The sequence below is a fragment of the Phocoena phocoena genome, chromosome 10 (assembly GCF_963924675.1).
Source record: "Phocoena phocoena chromosome 10, mPhoPho1.1, whole genome shotgun sequence".
Classification (NCBI taxonomy): Eukaryota; Metazoa; Chordata; class Mammalia; order Artiodactyla; family Phocoenidae; genus Phocoena; species Phocoena phocoena.
Genome location: NC_089228.1, coordinates 82,950,874 through 82,977,748, shown reverse-complemented (window position 1 = coordinate 82,977,748; position 26,875 = coordinate 82,950,874). Strand labels below are relative to the sequence as shown.

Sequence of the window (26,875 nt, the reverse complement as noted above, 5' to 3'; positions counted from 1 at the left end):
GTTTGGGCTTTACCTTTAACAAAAGGGTGCATCATGGAAAGTCCATTGAAAGTTCTGCAAGTCCTGACGTGATGAGCTTATGTTTTTAAACATCATTTGAATGTCTGCAACTTACTTGAAAATGCATAAAACTATAAAATGGACTGATGGATGGATAAAGGGACGGATAGATGGAAAAAGCACTTGATAAAGTGATTATAGTAAAATGCTAATGATAGAATCTAAGTGGTGGGCATTTGGGTGGCCCCTGTAAAATATTCCAACTCTTCTGTTTGAAAATGTTTGTAATAAAATTTGGGGAGGGGGGGAATTATCTTGGCCTCCGTCATGGAGAATGGATTGAGCAGCGTAAGTCTAGAGGCAGGGAGACTGGATTGATTCTTGTAGAAAGCCAAGGAAGGACAAGGATTGCCAGCGAACACAGGAATTTGAAGGGGCAAGGAAGGTTCTTCCTTAGATCCTTCTGAGAGAGCATGGCCCTGTTGACACCTTGATCTCAGACATTCAGCTTCCAGAACTGCGAGAGGAAAGTTTTTCTTGTTTTAATCCACCTAGTTTGTGGCAATTTGTTATAGCAGACCAAAGAAAATAATACAGGAGTTGAGGGTGTCAAGGTAGAAGGCAATACCATGGAAAGGTTATTATTTGTTATACCACACTATCATATATTTTATAGTATTTTATCTTTTCAAGATGGCTATTGTATGTGCTTTGGGTTAACAGACCTGAGTCTGAGCATCAGTGTGCCGTATCTGGAATATGGGGAGGTAATGAAACCTAATTCAAGAGGTTTTGAGGAACAAATGGAGTAATGTGTATAAAACTATTTGGTAAACTGTTAAACTCCGTAAACAAGTTGTTGTTAGTACTGTTATCAGCGTGTGGAGGAGCAGAAAACACCTTGAATTAGAGAATGGAAATCTGGGCCCTCGACCTCAGTGACCACTTGACTTCCCAGCCATATCACTGTGTGAGTGGCCAGGACCCTCTTCAGGTTTGTCAGCTTCTGAAAGATTCAACAGTGCTCCTCTCGGAAAGGGACAGAAGAGGGAGTGGTCGCAGTTCGAGGTCAGGGATCGGTGGGGAAGACCTCCCCAGATTTAAACCGTGTCACACAGTGTCCCTTCATTCACTAAGAACTGTGCAGGAAGGGTGGGAGGGTGAAGGCAGAATGAGTAAGAGGCTGCTTCTGCCCTCAAGTTCACAGTCTCCTGAAGTCAGTGCCACCACTTTGGGAGTGTGCACCTTCCTAACAGAAGGAGCCGGGAACCGGACTGGGGAAGGCATCCTGGAGGAGGTGAGGTGAAGCTGGTCCACGACAACTGAGTGGGATTGCCAAGACGTCCATTGTGGGAAAGAGGAATTAGAGGATGGTTTCAGTTTAGTAAATGTTATCAACTACCTCCCTGAGGATCTGCGCTAAGCGTCAGGGGTTAGGGGAGGGAGAAAGAAAGTATGGAATCAACATACATCAGTCCGGGAAGCTCCCCTGTTCTAGCAAGGAAACTAAATCTGCATACAATTAAAGGAAACTACGAGATAGTGTGACGTCAACGACTCGGGCTTTGAATACCGGATATAGCGAATGTGGACTGTGTCGGGGATGATTCTGAATGAATGTTGGGGGCGTGGAGGGTTGTGTGTCCTGGTCCCCGTGTCCCCAGTCGTCACCTAACAGGCAGATGACGGCTGTTTATATAATCGACGGCGCCTCGCAGGCGACCGGGGGAACAGGATGGGGGAGCCGGCCGGGGCTGAGTGCGCGCTCCTGGAATCCGCGCTGGGGTGTTGTCTCTCCCAGGCCGGACACCTGGGTCGGCCCTCCCACTGCGGAGACTGGCGCGCGGCCTCCGAGAGGTCGGCGGGCGGCCCGCCAAGCCTCCTGTAATCCAGCCATCTCCCAACTGGTACCGGGCGGCTGTAAATGCCCGGGAAGCCCGCCCCACCCGCCTACCGCGGTTGAAGGGAGTCGAAGAGGAGGAAACCGATAATAATCTTGAACTCTGGCGCAAATCCTGGGTCTTGCTCTCCGTAGGTCATCTTGTCACCCCCTTGGCTCGGGTTTCCAAGCCTCTCGCCCCTTTTACTTTTTCGGGATCATCCTGGAAACAGGGGCGGTCCTTCTCTGAGTCAAACTTCGATCCCTCACGTGACAACATTATATTAAGATTTTTGCTGCGCGTGGTGGTGGTGGTGGTGAGGGTTAGAGAGGAGGATGCATCTGGTCTTGAGATTAATTTTGAGGAAGAAGAAAATGCAGACGGTTTGCCTTTGAAAGGGAAACTATTGATACATCCTCTTAACCTCCAGGTTAAGCCAATCTTTGGTAAGAATCAAAATCTTTTCACACCTTTGAAAGGATGTTTGGGTTCTGAGTCAGATTGACTCCTAAGTATTGACTGTGGGAGACCACACTTACAGGATCTCTTTAAATTTTTGTGTCAACTTTTTTCATATGGAAAAATTCAAACATACATGAAGTAGAGACAATAATATGATGAACTCTTGTGCACCCATCAACCCCTTCAACAATGATCAACCCATGACCAATTTTATTTCATCAATTACCTCCCATTCATCCTTCCCCTTTTCCCAGTGTGTTTTTTTTTTTTTTTTTTGGCGGGCCTCTTACTGTTGTGGCCTCTCCCACTGCGAAGCACAGGCTCTGGACGCGCAGGCTCAGCGGCCATGGCTCATGGGCCCAGCCGCTCTGCGGCATGTGGGATCTTCCCGGACCGGGGCACGAACCCATGTGCCCTACATTGGCAGGCGGACTCTCAACCACTGCGCCACAAGGGAAGCCCTCCTAGTGTGTTATTTTTAAGCAAATCTCAGACATATTTTATCAATAAAACTTCAGGGACTTCCCTGGATGGGGAACTAGATCCCACATGCATGCCACAACTAAAGAGTCTGCATGCCACAAGGAAGATCCCGCGTGCCACAACTAAGACCCAGAGGAACCTAAAAAAAAAAACTTCAGTATACCAAAACCTCATTTTTAAAGAGGTTTAATATAAATGTAGTCAATGTTAAAATTTGTCTCATGTTTTAAACATTAGATTACAATTAATTTGTTCAAACCAGGATGCAAACAAGTCTACCACTGCATTCTTTTGATATGTCAAGTCTCTTTTAATCTATAGGTTCCCTTTCTCTCATCACCCCCCCCCCCAACCCTTTTTCTTCTGGAAATTTATCTGATGAAGAAAACTGGTCCTTTGTCCTGTGAATTTTCCCAGACTGGAATTGGCTGACTGCATCTCTGTAGCGTTTTTTAAATGATTCTGGTAGATCCAGAACTGTGATGGGTTTTAGATTCATCATTTTTGGCAAGTATCAAGTCATTACCTCCTGTTGTATTACATTGGAAGGCACATAATGTTGGATTGTCTTTCTTTTTATGATGTTAGGATTGATCAGTGCATTCAGGTGTTGTCAGCCTGATTCATCATTGTAAGATTCCCCATCGGCTTTTCACATATGCTTCTAGCAGCTGTTGATGATTATTGCATAGGTCCATTATTTCATTGGGTGTTACAAAAGAATGATATTCTTCCATTCTGTCTTCATTTATTAGCTGGAGTTTGTAATAAAAACTGTCCCTCAACCATTTGGTATTCTTAGATATATTTGTACTGGTAAACTGAGTATTTACCAGTGCTCAGAAAGTGGTATAGTTTCCTAGCATTCTCCAAAAAATGACCAATGAGTTTAGTTTTTAGTTGTCATGATGAACTGATGGAATTTTTTGCATATATGACGTGTCTCAATCAATTGCAGTTATTATCCTTATTCATGCCCAAAGTATCCCATCTTTAACCCTTCATGTTGGCTCCTGAATCATTTTTGACATGACCCCAGTAGCTTTCTCACAATCTGATGTGACAAGGAGCCGTTTTCTTTTTGGTGGGAAATAGTAAGATCACCATCTGGATGTAAGCAGTGCTTTTGCTCAGTGTATCCAGATAGGCTATTAATATTAGGCCTTCTTTATGAAGGGAACTAAGAAATACATTTTATTATGTTTTAAGAGAAAACACATCATGAGTTTATACTGATTTTCCAATTCAAATTTGGGATCACTGTGTTTTTATTTCTCTTCTTTTATGTCATAATCATAAGAGAAAACCTAATCTTTCAGGTTGAAAATCTTGGTTCCTGGTAACATTAACATAATTGCTTATTTTCTTTATCCTATTATACATGTGTATATATGTACATGTACATAATATATAATATATTCAGAATAACAACAAAAATATTATTACCCAGATGATAACTGAAAAATTTAAGTTTTATTTTCACCTCTTTTTGTCATTAGGCTACATCCCACTGGGGATATACAGCTAAATTACTGCATTTTAAAGTCACCTAAAATAACTCCTCTCTAAGGAGTAACCAACTTCCGAGAGTTTAAGCTACCAACTACACACAAAGTTAGTTTCATTTTGTTTTAACTTAATTTTGTTTTATAGTGATGTAAAACATTTACATGATTCCAAAGCCAAATATACAAAACAAAGTACATTTAGAAATGACTAATTTCCATCTCTTCCACCTGGTTTTCCTTCCCCCCCCCCACAAGTAACTGTTTTTGTTAGGTTTTGGTTTATCCTTCCACTTAAAAAATAAATATAAGCCCCCCAAAATGTATATTTACATTTCCCCTTTCCTTAGGTAAAATGTAGCATGCGGTGTGCACTGTTCTCCACCTTGTTTTTTTCACTTAATATATCCTGGAGGTCACCATAAAATAATACACAGATAGTCCTCATTTGCAAAATGGATAGAAGGCGAGGGGGCAGACCTGACTGAGTCGCCTGGGGAGACAACATCCAGCGGTCCATGTCCAGCTGGTCCTGCCAGCTGCAGCATATCCCAAAGAGAGGAAGGAACGGGGAGGAGACGGAGAGAAAGGCAAAGGAACAACTCTAGGGACTCAAGGTGATCTGTGTGCCGGGAAACAAGAGCCGGAAGAAGGGGAAGACCTGCCCTGGAAAGGAGGCCTGGAAGGTGTAGATGTGGTTGCTGGTAGTGGCGTCGTAGAAGACTACCTCCCCGCATTCGTGACTCACGTGGACGCCCACTTTCCTGGGACAGACCGAGAGATCCTCCCGGGTGCCGGCCTTGGTGAGCGCCTGGCACTCGGAGCCTGCGATGCGCAGCGCCCAGAAGCCGGTTAAGGGCTCCAACGCCAGCATGCCCCTCCGTGGTACTGGCTCTGAGGCCACGCCCACCACGCAGCCCCTGCCCCCGGGCCCTTGGAGCTCCGCCTCCCAGGCCTGGCAGCCGGAGGAGAAGCCTGGCAAGCCCAAGGACACAGCGGAACGCATGGAAGCGCTCAGGGTCGGTGGGCTCAGTCCAGCCGCTTTGAGAAGCCTGGTCCAACGTCACTGTCTTCAGATCCTGGGAAATGATGAGATCCGCGTGAGCCGAGGCCGCATCCAGGGTCACTGAGGCTGCGGGAAGATAAGGAGGAGAAAGAGGGGCAGCCCCAGGTCAAGTCATCCAGCCCCCTTTAGGATGGCTTTCTCTTCATAGTCACAGTCCTCTTTGTCCCCAGAGAAGTCCTATCCCCCCCTCCCCCTCTTCGAAGTTAATTCCTAAATTTCACCATATGCTGCTCTGAGGGTGCTCTCCATTGGTGGTGAGGGGGGTGTCATTTCATCACTCAGCTGAAACTATCTCCTCTTCCTTCCCCCTTTCCTGTGGTCCTCATATCTAGAAGAAGATTTGAGGCTTGTTTAAGAGATGTCGAAGCTCAGGCTATCTGAGCTCGAGTAATTTTCTAAAGTGTAGCCCCTCAAAAACAGGCATATATGGAAGGGTGGAATGCAGAAGGAGGGATAGTCAGCCCCGGTCTCACCACAGAAGCACACTTTTTTTTTTTAAATTTAATGTATTTACTTATTTTTGGCTGTGTTGGGTCTTCATTGCAGTGTGCGGGCTTCTCATTGCAGTGGCTTCTCTTGTTGCAGAGCACGGGCTCTAGGCGCGTGAGCTTCAGTAGTTGTGGCACGTGGGCTCAGTAGTTGTGGCTCGCCGGCTCTAGAGCGCAGGCTCAGTAGTTGTGGCACACGGCCTTAGTTGCTCCGTGGCATGTGGGATCTTCCCGGACCAGGGCTGGAACCCATGTCTCCTGCATTGGCAGACGGATTCTTAACCACTGCACCACCAGGGAAGTCCCCATTTTTTTTTTTTTTTTTATGTCCGTGTGGCCATGGGGGATCTTAGTTCCCCCACCAGGGATCGAATCCACACTCCCTGCAGCGGAAGCGTGGAGTCTTAGCCACTGGACCATCAGGGAGGTCCCAAAACATGCACACTTTTAATTGGATTTGGACATTAAGTTATAGTTTGTCAAGGCTAGAAGGCCCCCATCTGCCCTCTACAATTGCTTGAGTGGCTGTGGTTCCAGTCTTTGCCAAAGACTTAGGAACGGGGGCCTCATTCTGCCTGTTGTCTAATTTGTTGTCTGATTTGTTATCTGATTTGTTGTCTACTTTGTTGTCTGATACGTTGTCTGATTTGTTGTCTGATCTGTTGTCTGATTTGTCGTCTAATCTCACACCCTCTTACTGTAATATTACTTAATTTTTCCTGCTGGATGGGGGGTGGGGAGAGATGGAGGATGTGGGAATGTGGGGAAGAGGAGAAAAAGTGACCAGGTTCATGGGTATGAGTTAGGTGAATTGTGGCCCAGGCAGTCCTTACTGGTCTCTAGAGTCTACCCTGGCTGAACTGATGCCTAGGTAAATAGTTTTTAAAAAAGAAAAAAAAAAGGGGACCGGAGCAGTCAACTATAGTGACTTCCTTTATCCACCAGGGGGTACCACAGCCAAAGCAATAAGCAGAAGCCAAGCTGGAGCTTCCAGGCCATCTTCCTCATTTTGCTTGAGAACCCCCTCTTCCTTCTCCAAAGCGTCAACACTACCCCCATCTCCCTCAGCCCAGCTCCACTCAGGGACCCTGTCTCTGAAGTCTTCTCTCTGCTGGGGTCTCGCTTCTGTCTGCCCCTCACTCAACACCTCACCTAATGTCACGCTCTGCTCTTGCTAGCTCCTTTTCATTCTTCTCCCTGCCTCAGTGAGCTTGGAATTTCATAAATTCCCCTATTTTGCTAATTGTATAGCTCCATCCTTTTGTTGAAAATAGGTGTGTCCAACCAAGTACTGATGGTAAGTCAGCCACTTGTACACTTTCCACTCAGGGTGGATTCAGCCCTTTCTGCAACCTCTACAACCAAAGCATCCATACAGGTCCATTTGGCTGTGCTTCTCAGGAGAAGCTGTTCTATAGGACTCAAAATAAGGACTCTGTCAACCTGGTGAATGACAGCCTCAGTACATTTCAGGCTGTACTTTCCTCCATGCCATTGGGTAGAATCCAGGAGGTCCCACCAAGAACGTGTTACTTTCATTAGCAGCTCCTAAGGCCTCTGCTGAATTCTCCATGTCTCCTGAGTTTCAAATCTTGAGCTCATGTTCCCCCCACCCCTACCTCCTTTTTCATAATCGTGGAGCAGATAAAGGTTCAATATTACATTTTGTGTTTTAAAATTCTTGGCTATTTCTGCCACAGGACATCTTTCACTGGCGAACTTTCTTCCTTGGTCCCTGCCTTCTGCTGCTCTGCAGGCTGTTTCTCCTGGGCTGTACCCCTCTTCCTCTTACATAGTTTGAAGGCCCTTTGTCCTTCCTCCCTCCCTCGTCCTGGATCTGCATATTTCAGAGCTAACTTTCCACCGCCAGGTATTCCTTGCTCTGAGGAATGTCAAGGCCAGATTTGAAACTATCATTTTTTAATGAAATGTCCCAGTGCCCTGAGTCATTCTCCCTCCCAGAGACGTGAAAATAAGGTCCTGTCTTGGGAGACAACGCCACCTACTGCCCACTGAGAGCTGCCAAACACACAGCTGAAGGACACTTTTTATTGCCTGTTTTGGGTAAGGTCGCAAATAATCCAGGTTAGAATAATTTAGAATTATTTAGAATAATTTAGAATTGAAGTTGAGGTGGTGATGAGACATTCAAGGATGCACAGGAATTTAAACTTGGTAAGTACATCAAGACCATAGATAAGGATCTGGATGGTCCTGGGGCTCAGGGGGGTTACAGGACCTGCTTAAGGTTAACAGCTGCGAAGTGGTGGAGTGGAGGTCTGAATCTGGCCCACCTACCTTCAAAGTCCATGTAGCTCCACCTCATTGTGCTAGGAGGGAGCGGATCTCTGGTAATGAATGGTAAGAGAGGTGATAGGGAACCCAACAGCCAGCAGAGATGAGAATTTCAAGGAAGGGACTGCTGACGATCTCATGTTTCAGAGTCATCAGTTTGGATGTGGGCTGAGAAAGCATCACTAGGATTTAGTTGGAGACTTGAAAGAGTGGCTTAAGATGCCCAGCATTGGGCAAGGCATCAGAGGGTAAGCAAAGATGAGAAGATATAGTCCCATCCCTCACGGAGCTAAGCATGAGCCAAAGTCAGGGAAGTTGGCAAAAAATGTAATGGTAATAAATTAGGAGGTGGTTCATAAAAGGGAGAGAGGTATATAGACCTGCAAGTCCCTCTGACACCTTTGTGCAAATTCGAATAAGCCCCTCCCCTTCCTCAGGGCCAATCATGCTCTTGGCTGCAGAGGCCCATGGCTTGGTAAGTAGACTGTGGGCTGGGTCCCAGTTCTGACTCATCCACTCTCCTGGCTGCTCTTGTAACAGTGAACAACCTGCCCACTGTAAGTGGAGGCCCCGGAAGGATGACGACTGAGTAGCTAGGAAAGTTTCATGCAGGAAACTGGGACGTTGAGCTGGACTTAAACTGATGTGAGAATTTAGAGCAGCTGCAGGAAGAGGTAGAAGGGCTTCTCTGCTGGAAAGTGTCGAGCAGAGCCAGGAAAGAAGTGATGAAGGAGAGGGAAAAGATGCAATCACCGGGCCCCTGGCTCCAATACTTTGAAGTAGGCAAAATTAGGTAAAATCACTCATTCAAAAACTATCGATGGCCTGCTATGTGCAAGGAGCTATGCTGAATAGGTTGTGAGGCAGGGGAATAATAATAACCCCTAACAATTGTGCATTGGTTTGTAATTTATAAAGAACCTCCATTCCCAGCTGTGACATTTGATCCACTTTCCTGGCAAGGAGGCTGTGGTCGTGGTTGTCTCAGAACATGAAGCTCCAAATCTCAGAATTAGGATCATAATCCAGATCTTTTGGGTAGTTCAGAATTCCTTTCATTCTAACCACTGATTATTATTCTTCTTTAAATGTAAGTAATTGTTTAAATAGATAATACCCTTACTTGGTTCCAAATTTAAAAGGTACAATGGGAACCTCCAACCCCAGTTCTCCAGCCATCTAGACATCTAATTTTAGTGCATTTTAATGTGTGTTTTCTTCATGTGGGAGAGACTGAGCATCTTTTCATATGTTTTAGAGATATTTTTTCCTATGAAGTGTCTGTTCATTTCCTCTGTCCAGTTTCATCCTTGGTAGTTAATTTTTTTTTTTCTTTTGTAAGAGCTCTCTATGCATTAGGGGAATTAGCCCTTTGATTTTTTATTTTTTTTAGCCCTTTGATTTTGATGGTAGCTGTTAATATGTTTTCTTTTTACGCTTTCATTTGGTCCTTTGTCTCTTGACATTGTTTTTGTAGATTTTTCCCCCATGCAGATCTTTTAAAATATGATTGAATTTATCTGTCTATCCTTGTATGATTTCTATATTTGAATCATTCTTTTTTTTTCGTTTTGTTTTGTTTTGTTTTCTTGGCCATGCTGCGTGGCTTGTGGGATCTTAGTTTCCCAACCAGGGATTGAATCCGGGGCCCTCGGCAGTGAAAGTACAGACTCCTAACCACTGGATCGCCAGGGAAGTCCCTATATTTTAATCATTCTTAAATTGGTGTTAAGTACAGTGGGTCCTTGACTTCAACTTGTTCAATAAGAAAGTAGGAAAATCAAGAAAAGTACCTAAATAACTATAAAAGAAATTACCATATGGTCAGTACTCTAAATTTCTTCATCTGTCTATCCAGAATCCAGTTATCAATCTATCTGAAAATTCACCTTTCCATTTATTAAGGCTTTACTTAACTCCTTCTAAGGGCAAGGAAAGGTGTGAACAGGTGACACTTTGTGGTGATGAGGCATGTGGGCTAAAATGACAGAGATCCAGATCTGAATCCCAGCTCTCTGTTTACCCCTCTGTGGCCTTGGGCAGGTTACTTAATCTCTCCTCATTTTTCTTTCTCATATTATCTCATAAGATGTGACAAATGAGGAATGTGGAGGGGTCAAGGATTAGAGACTGATGAACAGATGTGTTAGTGAGAAGCTTAGGGAGAGAGATGTAAGTTGAGTCCGATGCCTAGATTTGTGATGTCAGGTGGTGAAGTCTGTTCTGACAAGGACCAGAGAATGGTCACTAGTGTGGGCAGCAAAAGTAAAGGTCGCTGGATGTGAGCATGTCAATGAGCTGAAAGACCTCAGTGTTGATGGTCATCTACATCGTCCTTGAAATCACCCAGGATGGTGGCAGGACATGGGTGGATCACAAAGCTCAATGGCTCATCCTCAGCAAATCAAGGGAATTGGCTCTGTGGAGAACAGCAAGGCAGAGGGAGAGCGTGGGCGACCAGAGCTCCACACATAGGGGCTTTTATCTGGCTCTGGGGACCTCACGCTTAGGAGGTGGTGTATGGAGTGAGGAAGATGCTCACCCCACCCGTGACCCTGAGATTCGAGGGAGCCATCCCCTTTGATAAAAAGGCCAAGGAACTATGACTTACAGGGAAAGTGACTTTTTAATAGAAACCCTACAGCAGACAGTGGTCAAGTGGGATTAAGGAAGGATAGTATGGAGAGAGATTTGAACAAGAATGTTGCACCTTTTAATACAGCCTCAGCTGGCAGCTCTCATTAGTGTTGTCCCCTGTGGGACCGCAGCGTTGGTGCTGAAACCAGCCTGACTGGAGGGAAATTGGAAGACAGTGGCTGGGCACTTGGTTTTCTGGTATCCTGAGCAGATGCCGTGGTTCTCTGACGCCTGGATCCCGAGGTACCTAGGCGGAGGCTCTGGGAGGTCTTCATTCTGTGCGTTGACTCTCACTTCATGTCATACTTACATCAGAGGCACCAAGACTTTCCTCCTCCCCATGTGCAAACAAGCCACACCTTTCACCAGCCAAAGTCCATCTCACCTTGCACCTCCCCTAGATCAGTCACGCAGCCATGGGAAGATGGGCCTTGTCACCTCTCCCCCATGTTTACTAATGCGTGAGCATATATAATCGGCACGGTCTAAAAACCATTCACCTGCTGGCCATCTCTCCAGATCTGGAGCATGAGATCATGGCCTGATGTTGTGGCAAGAGAAATTGAAGTAGGATACCAGGGGAGCTTTTCTGGAGGAGGACTAGGCAAGAGGCTTAGGGACTGAGTGTTGAATGCAGTGTTTAAGTGAAGTGGGGATGGGGGAGTACTTTCTTCTTTGAGTCTTCTTTGGAGATGGCTTGAAAGGAAAGGAAAAAGTCTCCAAACTGCTCTATGTCCTGTTCTCCTTCTCTTTCCCTTTCATTGCAGAATCTGTATAACTGTGAGAGGGATGCTGGTTGGGGGAATGAACAGCTGACAGAGATGCTGATGCAAATAGTCGGGTAGTAATTGACAGCAGTAGCCAAATTCTTAGAGTGTGACCGCGAGCCTGCAAGTATCACAGTGTGGTACTTGATAAACTCCTGCCAGCTTCTCTCAACTGAGGGCAAATCAGAGAAGACGTTCAACTTTTAAGTTTATGAATCTCTGGCTTCTGACCAGGATACTCTGGCCTTTTAACTTTGAGCTGTAAAAATATGCACAGAAAGCTCTGAAGAGGAAAACTGGTCTTTGAATCACCTGCTTCCTCCAGGTGTGTGAAAAGGAGTGATTTCAAGTTTAGTAAAGACAAGGAAACCAGAGCGTGTGTGTCAAAGTTGATGATTGATTCCTGATACTTGTTGCAGAATGGTGGTTTCTGTTGTCCGTGCTACAGTTCTATTGATGGAGAGTAGGCAGCTGCCTGCAGTTGGAGGGCTGAATCAGGTCTTCTGAGCTGCTCCAGGGCCGCCTCCTTCCAGCTGGGCCATCTTACCTGGACTGTCTAGGGTGGCAGGCTGTCCAAAGCTCCAGTGGGGAAGGAGGCCCTATAGATGGGAGGCTGGCAGTGTGAGGTGGAGGCCATGCTCCCTCTGCGGGAGGACAGCCGGGAAGAGGGCATCTGCCCCATCTGCCAGGAGTGCCTGAAGGAGGCGGTGCGCACTGACTGCAGACACCTCTTCTGTCGAGCGTGCCTGGCCCAGCACCTGGAGAAGGCCTCAGCCTCCGGGATCCTCAGCTGCCCCCTCTGCCGGAAGCCCTGTTCCGAGGGGGTCCTGGGGGCCGGCTATACCTGCGACAGCCACCAGAAGAAGGTGTGCTGGTTCTGTGAGGAGAGCAGATGTCTTCTGTGTGTGGAATGCCGGGTGTCCCCTGAACACAAGTCTCACTGTGAACTGGCCATTGAAAATGCCATCAGCCACTACAAGGTAAGGCCGGGTCATCACAGCCATCCCTCTGCCACCACCTCCCTGAGTTACTCCTTCCTACTCCCCGTCCTTTATGCCTGACGTATCATAGAGGCTCAGTAACTGACACTTTTCTTTGTTTCTTCTGCTTTATTCTGTTTTGGACACTTGTCTTCACTTTTCTGTGTTTATCTTGCTACTAATGTTAAAGTTTCAATGCATTAATAGGAGTCTAGGAGGAGATACGGTCACACGATGTCAGATTCCCAGGAAGCATGAGCTCCTCGCATTTTGCTCATCTGTAGCACGAAGGAGTTGGACTAAATAATGCAAAACTCTTTTAGTACTAAGACTGTATGGTTCCCCTGTTTGATAATACTAGAAAATTGGCTAGAAATATAATCAGGTTTTACATATCCTAATGATTAACCTGTAAATACATTGAAACCTGGAAATTAGCACATGATTCTCTCTCTCTCTTCCTTCTTCATCTTTTCTTTCCTTCCTTTCTATAGAGATTATTTTTATCCTATTTTAAAATTTTTTTATCATCAAACTAGTACATTCAGACAACACTGTAAGGTATAAAGTCAAAACTAAAAAGCTTTCTTCCTGCTTTCCCCCATTCTCAGTCCCCAGAGGTAACCACTGTTAGATTTTTGTGTATCATTCTTCCAGAAATGTGTGTGTGTGTATGAATGCAGTCTCTAAAACACACACACACGGATTCTCTATATATTTTTCTGTAAATCGTTTTTATCATCTAAAAATACATCTTGGACATTATCCCATTTTCCCATCAGTACATCTAGATCTTATGAATTCTTTTCAACACCTGCATGGTATCCAATTCTATGAATGTACTATAAATTGGCAGATATTGAGCTATTTCCAGGTTATTGTTTTGTTTTGAGGTCTCATGGAATATTGTAATGAGTATCCTTCAACATATATTTTGGAGGACTTAGAATCCAAGCTGTATTTTGGTGAAAGAATAACCTAACTTCCAAATTTTGATCAATTTTTCCTATCACTATTTACTGAATAATCCGTAGTTCCCCCACTGATTTGAATGCCGACTTCTTAATCTGCCATGGGTACGTATAGACTTGCACATTTTCCTGACTCTCCATTCCGTTCTATTCGTCTATCCATTCCTGCTTGTGTGTCAAACCATTTTAAGCACTGTACCTTTGCAATGTGTTTTTTTTTTTTTTTTTTTTTTTTTTTTTTTTTTTTTGCAGTACGCGGGTCTCTCACTGCTGTGGCCTCTCCCGTTGCGGAGAACAGGCTCCGGACGCGCAGGCTCAGCGGCCATGGCTCACGGGCCCAGCCGCTCCGCGGCATGTGGGATCTCCCCAGACCGGGGCACGAACTCGCGTCCCCTGCATCGGCAGGCGGACTCTCAGCCACTGCGCCACCAGGGAAGCCCTGCAATGTGTTTTAATGTCAGGTAGCTCTTGGAACCCTCACAATATTCTTATTTTTCAGAATTTTTGTGGATATTCAGATATATTTATTTTGCCAGTTAGCTTTAGCATTTTTTTCCCAACTATCCTCTACCCCCATCCCCAATTCAGTTAGTATTTGATTGGACTGACAATTGACATATTTTCACCATGGTGTCTTTCTATCCAATAATGAAGGATGAATTTCCAAGTCTTCTTTTAGATACTTGACTTTTTGAGCATGTTATAATACAGGATGAGAAACTGGGGAGTCCAGATTGAGGGTGACCATGGGAAGGTAGAGAAATAACTCAGAAAGCCAAAGAGGCAAAATTCTCTGGTTCTAACATCATTCCCTCTAAGTGCAGGGTACCACAGGAGGGCAGAGAGAGCTCTCCCACCTGCTGATGGGCCAGTGAATAGATGGAAAAATCTATTCACTCACTCAATGATTTATTCAGGCCTGTGCTTTGTATAGGATGCCATGCTAGGTATTGTAGGAAGTATAAATATGATTCATAATCTTTGTCCTCAAGTTTACCTTTAAATTATGACAGGAAAACTAAAATAAATAAATAACAATATTTGTTCATTTAAGAAAGACTTAAGTTCCTGTAGTGTATTAGGAACTACCATACATGCTAGGAGTACAATGATGAACAAGTCAGATGCCATCCCTCCTGCCAGGGACTTTGCAGTTTAATAAGAAAGACAGACACGAAATCAAACAAACTACAAGTCTCGTATGAGCTAAGAAGAAAACGAACAAGAGTCTGAGATGGAGAGTAATGGGTGATCCATGTGGTTGGTGAGGGCCTCATGGAGGAGGTGGCACCGGTGCTGAGATCAGGAAAAAGAGAAGGTGGCCAATGTAAAGACTGGGCAGAAGGGAAGCACAGATTTGAGAGCCCCAGATCCGGAAAAGCCTTGTTATATTTGAAGAGTTTATAATTAGAGTGTGAATTGCCAGGATTTACTGACAGATTAAAGTGGGGTGAGGGAATGAAGGGAATCAAAGATGACTTCATGAGTTTCTGATTTGAGAAACTGGATGAATGATGGAACGATAAGGACTGGGGAGAACAGGTTTGAATGAAACATCAAGTTTCATTTAGGACCAGTCAAGTCCAAGTTGAGAAACATCAAAGTAGGATCTTAGTTAAGTGGCTGGCTTTGAAATCTGGATCTCCAAAGAGAGTCTGGGTTAGTATTCCCAGAACTTAGGACAGGGTTCCATCAGAATAAAGATAATATTTAAATCCAAGGGAATGGATGCAATATCCTCAGGAGAGAGCCTAGAGAGAAAAGAAGTTCCAGGGCAAGGTCCTTAGAAAGGCCATCATTTAGATGTAAGGTGGAGGCGGACCCAGCAAAGGAGACTGAAAGCAAGCCACTAGCAAGGCAGGAGAAAAGCAAGGGGAGTGGTGTTCTAGATGCTAAGAGAGAAGAATCTGTTAAGAAGTGACAGTAGAAGGACTTCCCTGGTCGTCCAGTGGTTAAGAATCTGCCTTCCAATGCAAGGGACGAGGGTTCGATCCCTGGTCAGGGAACTAAGATCCCACATGCTGAGGGACAACTAAGGCCGTGAGCTGCAACTACTGAGCCCACTGCAACGAAAGACACTACATGCCGCAAGGAAGATCCCGCGTGCCGCAACTAAGACCTGATGCAGCCAAATAAATAAATATTAAAAAAAAAAAAGAAGAAGAAGCAATGGTGGAGTGCATTGAATGATGTTGAGCTATCCAGTAAGATGGGCAGCAGAGGAGTGGATGCTGGGCTGGGAGGAGGCACACTTCTTCCATTGTAACAGTGGGGAACAGAAGAAGGCCTCTGCAAGGGGAGGGAGTCTTGCAGTTTGGGAGAGGACCCGAGTGTTTGGGTATATTTCCTCAATAATATGTGAGGGAAGGACATCAGCAGTGCGGGTAGAGGTGGAGGTGTGAAAGGTTTGAAAAGAGAGGAGAAGCCGCGGTAGAGTTTGGAAAAGCGAACCTACGAGTGAAACTGAGTGGAATTGGCAGGCAGCATAGAGCACCAGTTTGAGTTTTGAAACTAGGGATTTAGTGAGTTTCATGAGGCTGCCTGAGGACAGCCAAAGTCTGGGGAGTTGAAGGTATTTTCAAAGGACTGATTACAATGGGAGACCCTGAGTGTGTTTGTAGATGTTGACAGCATGGTTTTGAAATAAAGATTTCTTATGATTTCTCACCATGCCTCTATTCCTTTGAATTAAATTTTGTAAATTAAATATTTTAAATTGTAAATATTGTAAATTGTGTCCTTTTTAAAGGAATTATGTATTGCCTGACTGCACTCCAGAAGACTGAAAATTTTCCAATGTCTTTTTTGTACATCTGTTTCCCTACTGCCCAACTCATGTTGTTGTCAATCACTTTTTTCAATGTGGTTTGCTGGTTTTCCAAGTGTGTGACAATGATTGAAGTTGTTTTACTATGCTGGCAGTGAGGTTTCTCTCCACATGGAGACTCACTCTACATTTCCCCTTAGAATCAGGGCATAAATTCTACATGAGTGCATCAGAGTAGTTTATCTTTTGGATAATAAGCTATACTAATTATGTTTAACCTTCATTTTTCCTATTCCGATATTTCTTTTCTTTTTATTTCATTTTTGGGGCAAAAATTTTAAGAATTTGTACTTGAATCAGTTCTATTCTTTTTAAGAAATAAAATCTCCATGTCTTACTCAGAAATTTATCTAGTATGGTGATAGATAGATAGATATTAGGTCTGTATCATTTTTAAAGATTAAGTAATTCCTGGCTTATTTGGAATTTAATATACTGTGTTGTGTGAAGGATGACTCCTTTATCAAACAATAAAGTTATTTTTTCTTTATTCTGGTATACAGTTGTCCCTCAAACATTTCTGTGAGTCCTTTTCACATCTATATGTTCTTTTTGGTTTGACATAAATTAAATTCTTATAATAGTGGCATTTTTCTTACTCTAGTCCATTGATTTTTTTTTCTGTTCTAAAGTTATTATATAGTTTTGATATTTATTGCTTTATGGTTTATTTTTAAATTTAGTAGCATCTTTGTCAAATAATAATTTTTTGTAACCTGATGGTCTTGCTGACTGTCTTTTCAGAAGGATTTTCTTTTTTCTAAATTTAATTTAATTTAATTTATTTATTTGGCTCTGCTGGGTATTACTTGTAGCACGTGGGATCTTTGTTGCTGCATGCGGGATCTTTGTTGTGGCATGTGGGATCTTTACTTGCGGCATGCAGGCTCTTAGTTGCGGCATGCGGAATCTAGTTCCCTGACCAGGGATCGAACCCAGGCCCCCTGCATTGGGGATGAGGAGTTTTAACCACCAGACCACCAGGGAAGTCTCCAGAAGGATTTTCTTATATAATGTTTCTAAGTTTTATGGAGAATCCCTGAAATTTTAATTGGCATTGCATTAAATTTGTTGATTACATTAAGAATTATGACTTTTGGGGCTTCCCTGGTGGCGCAGTGGTTGAGAGTTCGCCTGCCGATGCAGGGGACACGGGTTCGTGTCCCGGTCCAGGAAGATCCCACATGCCGCAGAGTGGCTGGGCCCGTGAGCCATGGCCGCTGAGAGTCTTTGCTGAGTTCATATATCCTTTAACTTAATTTCCTGACATTTTCTAGATGCACGATCATTTGGACATTGTCAGGTTTAGTCATCAACACCGTTTTTCCTCATAAAATATAATGGGTGATATCATTCTTATCCATATTTTGGGGCACTTTTTGTCCTGTAAGGAGCATGTATTTTGAAAGTTGCTCTTTTTGTGTGTGTGTGTGACTGTATTGGGGGAAACGTACCTTTTTGCCTGTTAACCACTTTTTCTTTGATGCGTTTTGTAAGCCTTTTTTAAATTTTTATTTATTTATTTATTGGCTGCGTTGGGTCTTCATTGCTGCACGTGGGCTTTCTCTAGTTGCAGCGAGCGGGAGCTACTCTTCGTAGTGGTGCGCAGGCTTCTCATTACGGTGGCTTCTCTTTGCTGCAGAGCACGGGCTCTAGGCGCGGGCTTCAGTAGTTGTGGCTCACAGGCTCTAGAGTGCAGGCTCAGTAGTTGTGGTGCATGGGCTTAGCTGCTCCGTGGCATGCGGGATCTTCCCCAACCAGGGATCGTACCTGTGTCCCCTGCATTGGCAGGTGGATTCTTAATCACTGCACCACCAGGGAAGTCCTAGTAAGCCATTTGAGAAGGATTTTAAATGTTGCTATGTTCTCATGTTTCCTCACTACTTAATGTCCTTTTCGGTCAATTTTTTTACTGTGAAATCACATTTTATCTGATATCTGATAGAATCACAGACTTTAAAAAATATTTATCAAGACAAAACAGGTCTTGCACTATTCCCTATATTTCAATTTGTCTTTTTTTCCCCCTGAGGAATATTTTAGGAAGATAAAAGTTTGTAGAATTTTGCTTTCTAATTCTAATGAGTACCTTATTTACACAAATATTACCTTAATGCAAAAATGGATGAATAAATATTTTTTGAAAAACGAGGGACTTTACCTTACTCATTTTGAATATTTTAAATGATAGATCTGAATTATTCTCGTTTTTCATGCATTATTTTTATTGCTGTTATCTTTGCTTCCTTTTTTCATTTACACAATCTCCGTAGTTGACTTTAAACTCTTCATTAAATTTTAAACTACTCCAGAAGACAGGACTCTGACATTTTGAACCGGATCTTAAGAACAGACCTGACTTTGACAGGCAGCAATAGATAGCATTCCTGGCAGAAGGAAGTAAAAAAAAAAGCCATGAAGAGGCATGGCTGCTTGGGGGTGTGTCCAGGAAACCACAAGCAGCTCTGTTTGGCTAGTGCGGAGAACAGGGAGGGAGTAGAGAGAGGTAACACAGGAAATGTAAATTGGGTTACAGAGGGCCTTGGATATCGGGTTAAGGAGTTCGGGCTTATCTTTGATAATGAGAAACACTTTTGAAGACAGTAGTAGCACAGGTAAAAGATAAAATATGACTGAGGTTTCAAGCTGGATGACAGACAGAAGGGTGAGTCCAAGGACAGAAATATGGTGGTCAAGAGTAGTGAATTGTGGAAGAGGGTGGGGAAGAGGAAGATAAGTTTGATTACTCCTAACTGAGTTTGAGCTGTCCGTAGGGCAGTAGGAGATACTTAAGTCTCAGCTGGAAACATGGGATTGACTGTTAGGACAAAGAGCTTTTGGGAATTATGATAAAATCTGAAGCCTGAAATTAAGGACATCATTTAGAGAAAGAGGAGGGTTAAAGAAACAACCTCAGGAAGGTCAAGGAAGGACGGGGGTGGGAGGTCGGGAGAGTGGGGTGGGTAGAATCACATCCAAGAAGAGGAGGCCTGAGAAGAAGTCACCTCTGGGTTTCCTTCCTGGGGATCACTGCGACCTTGGAGAGAGCAGTTCCAAAAGAATGATGAGAAACAAAAGCAGATGCTGAGGAGCAAAGGGGCCACGAGGACGTGAAGACAGCAAGAACCAACTACTTCAAGAAATGTAGTTGTGAGAACAGAGAGAGTAGATGGAAGGGGTAGCAAGGTGAAGGTTGCTTGCTTGTTTGAGCTTTTCGAGACCTGAACTTTCGTGCTCACACAGACAATTCCCCACCGCACTCCAGCCTCCGCCTTCACCGTTGAGGCCCTTGAGTGAAATCCAAGACGCCCATTTACTTCCTCCCCCTCCTTCTATGACTGTTTTATTCCTTGTCTGCTAGGAAATGCCTGCAGGTAACACCAGTGACATGAAACATTTTATAATAATTTCCTGGTGACATCATTGTCTCCTCTGTTTTCTGTTTGTTTACTTGAATGTCCTCGCTGAAGTCTCACCCACAGCCCCTTGACCTTGGTTTCACCCTCTGAATCTCAGGGCCAGAAAGAACTTTCACAGTCATCTCGTCCACCCCTAGCCTTACCTGTACATCTCCAGTGATGTGGGACTCCTCTTTTCCAAAAGCAATACATTTTAAGAGTTTATAAGAAAAATGAGGCAAAATGACAAAAAGAAGAACTATTCCCCATAAACAGCCAACAACAACAAAATCCACCCGCCCCAATTTTTTTTGACCTGAGGTGAGAAGGATTTACTTAATGAAACACACGCTCTTCAGTCAATAGCACACTCTTATCTTTAGTCCACAAATCCTGTTCATGTTTTGTTTGTTCCATTTAATCATCATTCCTCCCTCTTCCATGGACAACCACTTAAAGCGTTTGTTGTATTTTTATTTGTAGACAGTTTGGTAAAACACACATTGCTGCACTGTGTGCTTGCATATTGAATTAACAAAATTATATGATGGGCTTCGTGCTATTTCTTGCTTTTCACTCTACCACGTTTTTGAGATCAGTCCATGTTTTGTGGGTCCCATAGTCCATTTTTTCTGACACATGCACTGTGTTCCATAGTGGGCACCTGCCAGATTTTACCCATCCATTTCCCAGGAATGGACTTTATGTGATTCCAATTCTCTGTTACCACAACCAGTGCTGTAGTGTACATGTTCTCTTAGAACCTAGGAATTCTCTGGGATTTTTACTCAGAAGCAGGATCACTGGATCACAGAGGAAAGCACACCTAGGTGGCCGGTACCGTTGCCAGAAGGGCTGTGCCAGTGCATATCTGACCAGCCCACAGTGTGGTCCTTATATCCACACACATCCCACCTCCCCCAGGTGTTATCCAGTTGTCTAATTTTTATTACTCTGATGGGGGTCAAATAACATTTCATTGTATTATTTTCCATTTCTCTAATCACAGGTGAGTTTGGGCATCCCCTCGCCTGTGAATTAACTGTCCATATTCTTTGCCAATTTTTCTCTTGGGTTCCTGTCTTCTTATTGATGTCTAGGCTTTCCTTTTATTTATTTATTTATTTACTTATTTATTTAGGCTGTGCCTTGCAGCTTGAGGGATCTTAGTTCCCCGACCAGGGATTGAAACGGTCCATGGCAGTGAAAACGCTGAGTCCTAACCACTGCACCACCGGGGAATTCCCTAGGCTTTCCTTTTATATTCTATATATAAGTCTCTTGTTGGTTTTAGACATTGCAGATATTATCTCTTAGTCTGTTATTTCTCTGTTAGGTTTGTCCATAGAGTTGTCATTGAACAGAGATATTTAATTTTGAGGTAATCAAATTAAATCATTCTCTCATGGTTTGTGCTTTTGGGGGTTTATCTAAGACATTTTTCCCTACCCCCAGCTCACAAATTTATTCTTTGACATTATTTTCTATTAACTTTGTAGTTTTCCTTTCACACTGTCTTTAATCCAGCTAGAGTCTGCCTTCATACATGGTTCTGGATAGGGATCTGACTTTATTTTTCCCTGTTGTTGTAAGCCAGTTTTCTCAACACCATCTCCTACAGGTTTTGTCCCTTCTCTTACTGAACTGTGTATTGCTTTTTATTTTTATTTGATCTTATTTTCTCCCAGTTTTATTGAGTTATAATCGACATACAGTAGTATGTAAGTTTAAGGTGTACAGCATAATGATTTGACTTATGACATACATAATGAAACGATTATTACAATAAGTTTAATGAACACCCATTATCTCATATAGATATGAAATTAAACAAATAGAAAAACAATTTTTATTGTGACGAGAGCTCAAGATTTACTCTCTTACCAACTTTCATATATAACGTATAGCAGTGGGAATTATATTTATCATGTTGTACATTACATCCCTAGTACTTATTTATCTTATAACTGGGAGTTTGTATTTTGTGACTGCCTTTATCCAGTTCCCCGTCCTCCCACTCCCCACCTCTGGTAACCACAAATCTGATCTCTTTTTCTATGTTTGTTCATTTGTTTGTTTTGGAAGCATAACTGACCTGCAATATTATGAGAGTTCCTCTTACACAACATAGTGATTCAATATTTCTATACCTTTCAAAATGATCACCACAATAAGTTTACTTACAATATGTCACGATACAAAGATATTACACAGTTTTTGACTATATTCTCCACATTGCACATTTCATACCTGTGACTCATTTCTTTTTACTTTTTTTTTCTTTTTAAATTCTTTTGTAAACGTGGGTCTGTCCCTGAGCTCTCTCTTCTTCCATTTTCTATTTGTTCTTGTCGCAGTACCACACTGTTTTATTACTATGGCTTTGTACACCCTTTTATCTGGTACGCAAATATATTTTGTAACTAAGGTAACAAGGGTTACAAGAAGAACATTTCCAGACTCTTCTGCTGACATCCCCCCCTGTGCCTTTCTTCCATTTTGATTCATTAAAGGCTTATGCTGATATCAGTATCAGCTTTCTTTATATTTGCTTCCTACATAGTTTACCCAAAATCTGAAAGTAAATGTTTTAGAAACTGAAATGATTCATTATATCCTTAGATTCCAGGACACCGTGACCCATCCAGACACTGATTTAAGATTTAGAGAGAGGTTCCATGCCTTCCTGGGCTGTGGATTTGCTCTAATAGAGAGTTCTTGTCCCTCCTAGCCAGAGTAGGGGTTTTTCCTCTCCTCTGTAAGTCAGGTCTCTCTAGATTGGCTTCACTTGTTGATGAGAAATAGTGAGGATTGCCAGTGATCAGCACATAACTCTCAGGTGTCGGGAGAAAAACACCCTGAAGTCAAGTAGAAAAGGTTCTCTTACTATCTGTTATTTTTATGTAGTTAAGTCTTTTTTAAAAATTACCTATTGCTTTTTGCCATCACTATCCATTAAATAAACGCTTGTGTTCCTTAACCCAAGCATGATGCATAGAAAGCTGCCTCTTTTTAGGCAGAATTTTACTTTAGCCTCATCCTGGGATCAGGACACCCCCTCCCTGCCGTGTGTTCCACGGGCACCACCCTCACCCCCAGTCTGACCAGCAGGGGTGTCTGTTTCTCTAGGAACGACTCAACCGCAGGATCAGGAAGCTCAGAAAGGACATCTGCGAGCTCCAGCGGCTCAGGGCTCAGGAGGAGGAGAGACTGCAGGCTATGCAGGTGGGCTTCGCAGAGTCCCAGGAAGGACTCCCGTCAGATCATCTGTCTGTCTGGAGCAGCCTGCTGTGGGGGGAGGGCCTGGAGGTTGGAAACACAAGTGCTGGGCTCGGCCTCGGGGTTTGCTGGCTGAGTGACCTGGGGTGAGTCAAGCCCTCTGACCTTCATGTGGTTTATATGTTCAGTGAAAGCCAGTCGTGTTCTACCTGGTTCTCGGTGAAGATCAAAGGAGACAAGCAGCCCATCAACTGAAAACTACTCCACAAACCATAGGTCTCTTTCTCTGTCTCTGACCATCTACCTTTCTGTTGCTTGCTCACTTTGATGTGGGGTCTCTCCTCACCCTATGACGTGAAGGGGGTTAAAAGTCAGTGGAACGGCTTCCCTGGTGGCGCAGTGGTTGAGAGTCTGCCTGCCGATGCAGGGGACATGGGTTCGTGCCCCGGTCCGGGAAGATCCCACATGCCTCGGAGCGGCTAGGCCCATGAGCCATGGCTGCTGGGCCTGTGCGTCCGGAGCCTGTGCTCTGCAACGGGAGGGACCGCGGCAGTGAGAGGCCTGCGTACCGCAAAAAAAAAAAAGTCAGTGGAAGGATATAGCCGAGTGTGTGTGTGTGTGTGTGTGTGTGTGTGTGTGAGACATGGCATCTGTGGATGTTCACAAGGGTGTGAGGTGCGGGGGGAGGTGTCCCTTCATTTTTGAGGAACACGGCTCCCCCTGTAATACCCATAACATGCAGAGGCAATGCCATGAGGGGAGGAGGACCGAGAAATCAGCATTCTCGCTCAGAACGTTCAGAGACTGAAGGTCCAGAGGGAGCCATCTGACATTGAATCTTAGGGAGCCCCCTTTCTGGAGTTTCAGGCAGACTGTAGGACCCACAGGCTGGAGGCTGAACTGGAGCGTCAACACCAAGCCAGGAGACAGCTGGATGCCCTCCCTCAGCAGCGGCCAGGCCAGCTGGAGGACATGCCAGCAGAGGCGTCCAGAATCCCTGGCATCTCCAGGGCAATGATTCAACTCAGCAGCCTGGTCACTGAACTGGAGGGGATGGCTAAGAAACTGGATGCCAGCCTGCTGAAGGTGCACACCCTGAGGTGCCTCCCGAAGCCTGGGATTCTCCCCAAATAGTGGGCAGCCTACCTGTAGCATCCCTCTGGGAGGTGTAAGAAGGAGAGTCTTCTCTGTGACACGTGGTGGTGGCTTGTCCAAGGCTGCACAATGACAGCCTTGGACAAGAAGGGGTGCTACCCTCTCCAGTTCTCAAGGTGACAGCCCAGAGTGCCATCCACTAGTTGGTTGGGGAGGGAATTGGAGGGGACGGGAACCTGAGAACTGGTTGTGACTCTCACTCTCTTTCTCTCTGCTAGGACGCCAGTGACTTATTGAACAGGTATGAGCCGTCCCATCTCCCTTCCCACATGTGCTTACACAGCACAGACCCACACAAACATAGATGTGTGTATGGGCTTTCTCACGGTCAAGGAGCTCCACTGCTCCGTTAACTTGCATCTTCAGGCTACATGGAAAGTGGAAGATTGAACAGAATATACTGAAGGATTTCTTTGTTTCTAGGAGTGCTCCAGAGCAGTTAGAGGCTATTTATCCCAACTTAGAGAAAAGAATCAATGAATCACTTAACCAGCCATCCTCAGTAGCTCTGACCGGTTCATCCCTGGACCAGCTCGTCTCAGACTCACCTCAGCCTCCTGGCTCTCCTTCCCCCAACCTGTCCAGCCTCCCACTAGGTCTGCCCAGTGCACCCTCAGGCCTGCCACCTCCTGAACATGCCACAGCTGTGATCAGATGCCTGACCCTCTGATACATGGACAATAGTCACAGCCTCTTTCCTGAACCAGGCTCCCACTGCACAAGTCGGGATTCAAGACCTCCGTTTTGCCTGTGAACAGACGGTAGCACCCATCTCTCACAATCTCATATTAAAATGGGAGTACCCAGGTACCTGGATGTCATGAGTTCACAGTGCTGAGGCCACCTCTGCCTATGGAGCTGGCACGTCTGTTGGCAGAAATATTCCTTCTGAGCTCCTGTAGCACCGGTTGTCTGTACAACGCACCTGGAGCTTACATTACTTTTGTGGTGGACAGACTCTACAGGGACCTCCCATGATGCTCCCCTCGTGGTGTTCATGCCTTTGTATGATCCCCTCTCTTTGAGTGTGAGCAGAACCTGTGACTTGCTTCTAATCAATGGAATATGGCAAAGGGGATGGGCTGTCCCTTCGCAGACTGTATTACATGGATGGGATGCCTCCTTGCTAACACGCTCACTCTTGAAACTCTCCTTGCTGGATTCATGACGTGGTTAGTCCTGTGGCCAGCAGGCAGCCTCTAGGAGCTGAGAGCAGCCTCCAGCCTTCAGCAAACAAGAAGCAGAGGCCCTCAGTCTTGCAGCTGCAAGAAAATTAATTCTGCCAACTGCCTAAGTGAACTTGGAAATGGACTTTTCCCCAGTCGAGCCTCGAGAGGAGAACCCAGCCCAACTGACATCTTGATTGCAGCCTTGTGAGACCCTAAGCAGAGAACCCAAATTTCTGACCCACAGAAACTGTGAGGCAATAGATGTCATAGAAACTATGATATAATAAATCTGTGTTGTTTTAAGACACTAAATTTGTTGTAATTTTTATGGAGCAATGAATAATACCTTTGTATATTAATTACGTGTGCGTCACTTCTTTGGGTGAGTAAAGACATACACTGTCTTTGTGTCCCCAGGGTTTAGGACAGTGCCAGTCTCATAGTTGGTGTCCAGTGAAATTTATTAAGTGGATGCATGAATAAATTAATAGAAAGTATAAGGACCCTTCTTTTTTCTTTTTTAATAAATTTATTTATTTACGGCTATGTTGGGTCTTCGTCGTTGCGCGCGGGCTTTCTCTAGTTGTGTCAAGTGGGGGCTACTTTTCGTTGTGGTGCGCGGGCTTATTCATTGCGGTGGCTTCTCTTGTTGCAGAGCACGGGCTCTAGGCGCGTGGGCTTTAGTAGTTCTGGCTCTCAGGATCTAGAGCGCAGGCTCAGTAGTTGTGGCGCATAGGCTTAGCTGCTCCGCGGCATGTGGGATCTTCCCAGAGCCGGGCTCGAACCCGTGTCCCCTGCATTGGCAGGCAGATTCTTAACCATTGCGCCACCAGGGAAGTCCTAAGGGCCCTTCTTGATGCTCCATGATTAACAAAGGGGACCTTTAACTAGTGTTACTGAGCCCTTGCAGAAATGGTCAGTAGTATACTTGGCACTGAAGGATACAAAGAATAAAACATGACTACAAGGAGATGGCTGCATTGTGGTGTAAAGAGTAAAAACTCACAAGTCAGACTTGAGTTCAATCCCAGTCCTGACACCTAATACCTCTGTAACCCTGTACAAGTTACTTAGCCTCTCTGCACCTCAGTCCTACCCCCTCTAAAATGAGGATAATGATACTCATGGCCTGGGATTGTTGTAAGAATTAAATGTTATTATATATGCCTGCTGCAGTGCCTAACACGTTGGAAACATTTAAATGTGTTAATTCCATCTTCTTATTCTACGTCTCCAGCCAAAAGCTTATAATCTAGCTATGGAACCAGAATAAACACAGATGGAATAACAAGAGAGTGTGTGATGGGTTATTAAGTGTCCTAGTTGCTAAGGGCAGTGAGGATTCAGAGGAGAGACACAAGTGAGGCTGGCAAAGTCGGGGTTGGCTTCGTGGGGGTGGAATTGGACACGCAGGAGAGAAAGCTGGAGAGCATCCAGGTCAGGACAGCTCCACGGATGAAAGCGCGGAGGTAGGAAAAGGCCTCAGCACGTTTGTAGCAGTACGAAAAGACTGACCCAGTCAGTCTGGAATATTCGGGAATGGGGAAGACCAGAAGTCAAGCAGAGGGTTAGA

At 44.5% G+C, this 26,875-nt stretch overlaps 1 protein-coding gene across 1 annotated transcript; it reads left to right on the top strand.

The window, feature by feature from the left end:
* The first annotated feature begins 12,218 nt into the window (after positions 1-12,218).
* Positions 12,219-24,898, top strand: TRIM40 (tripartite motif containing 40). Its single transcript, XM_065885984.1, has 5 exons — positions 12,219-12,563; positions 22,889-22,984; positions 23,846-24,064; positions 24,352-24,385; positions 24,840-24,898. Exons 1-5 carry the CDS (start codon positions 12,219-12,221, stop codon positions 24,896-24,898), a joined length of 753 nt encoding a protein of 250 aa, XP_065742056.1.
* Positions 24,899-26,875: the final 1,977 nt, after the last annotated feature.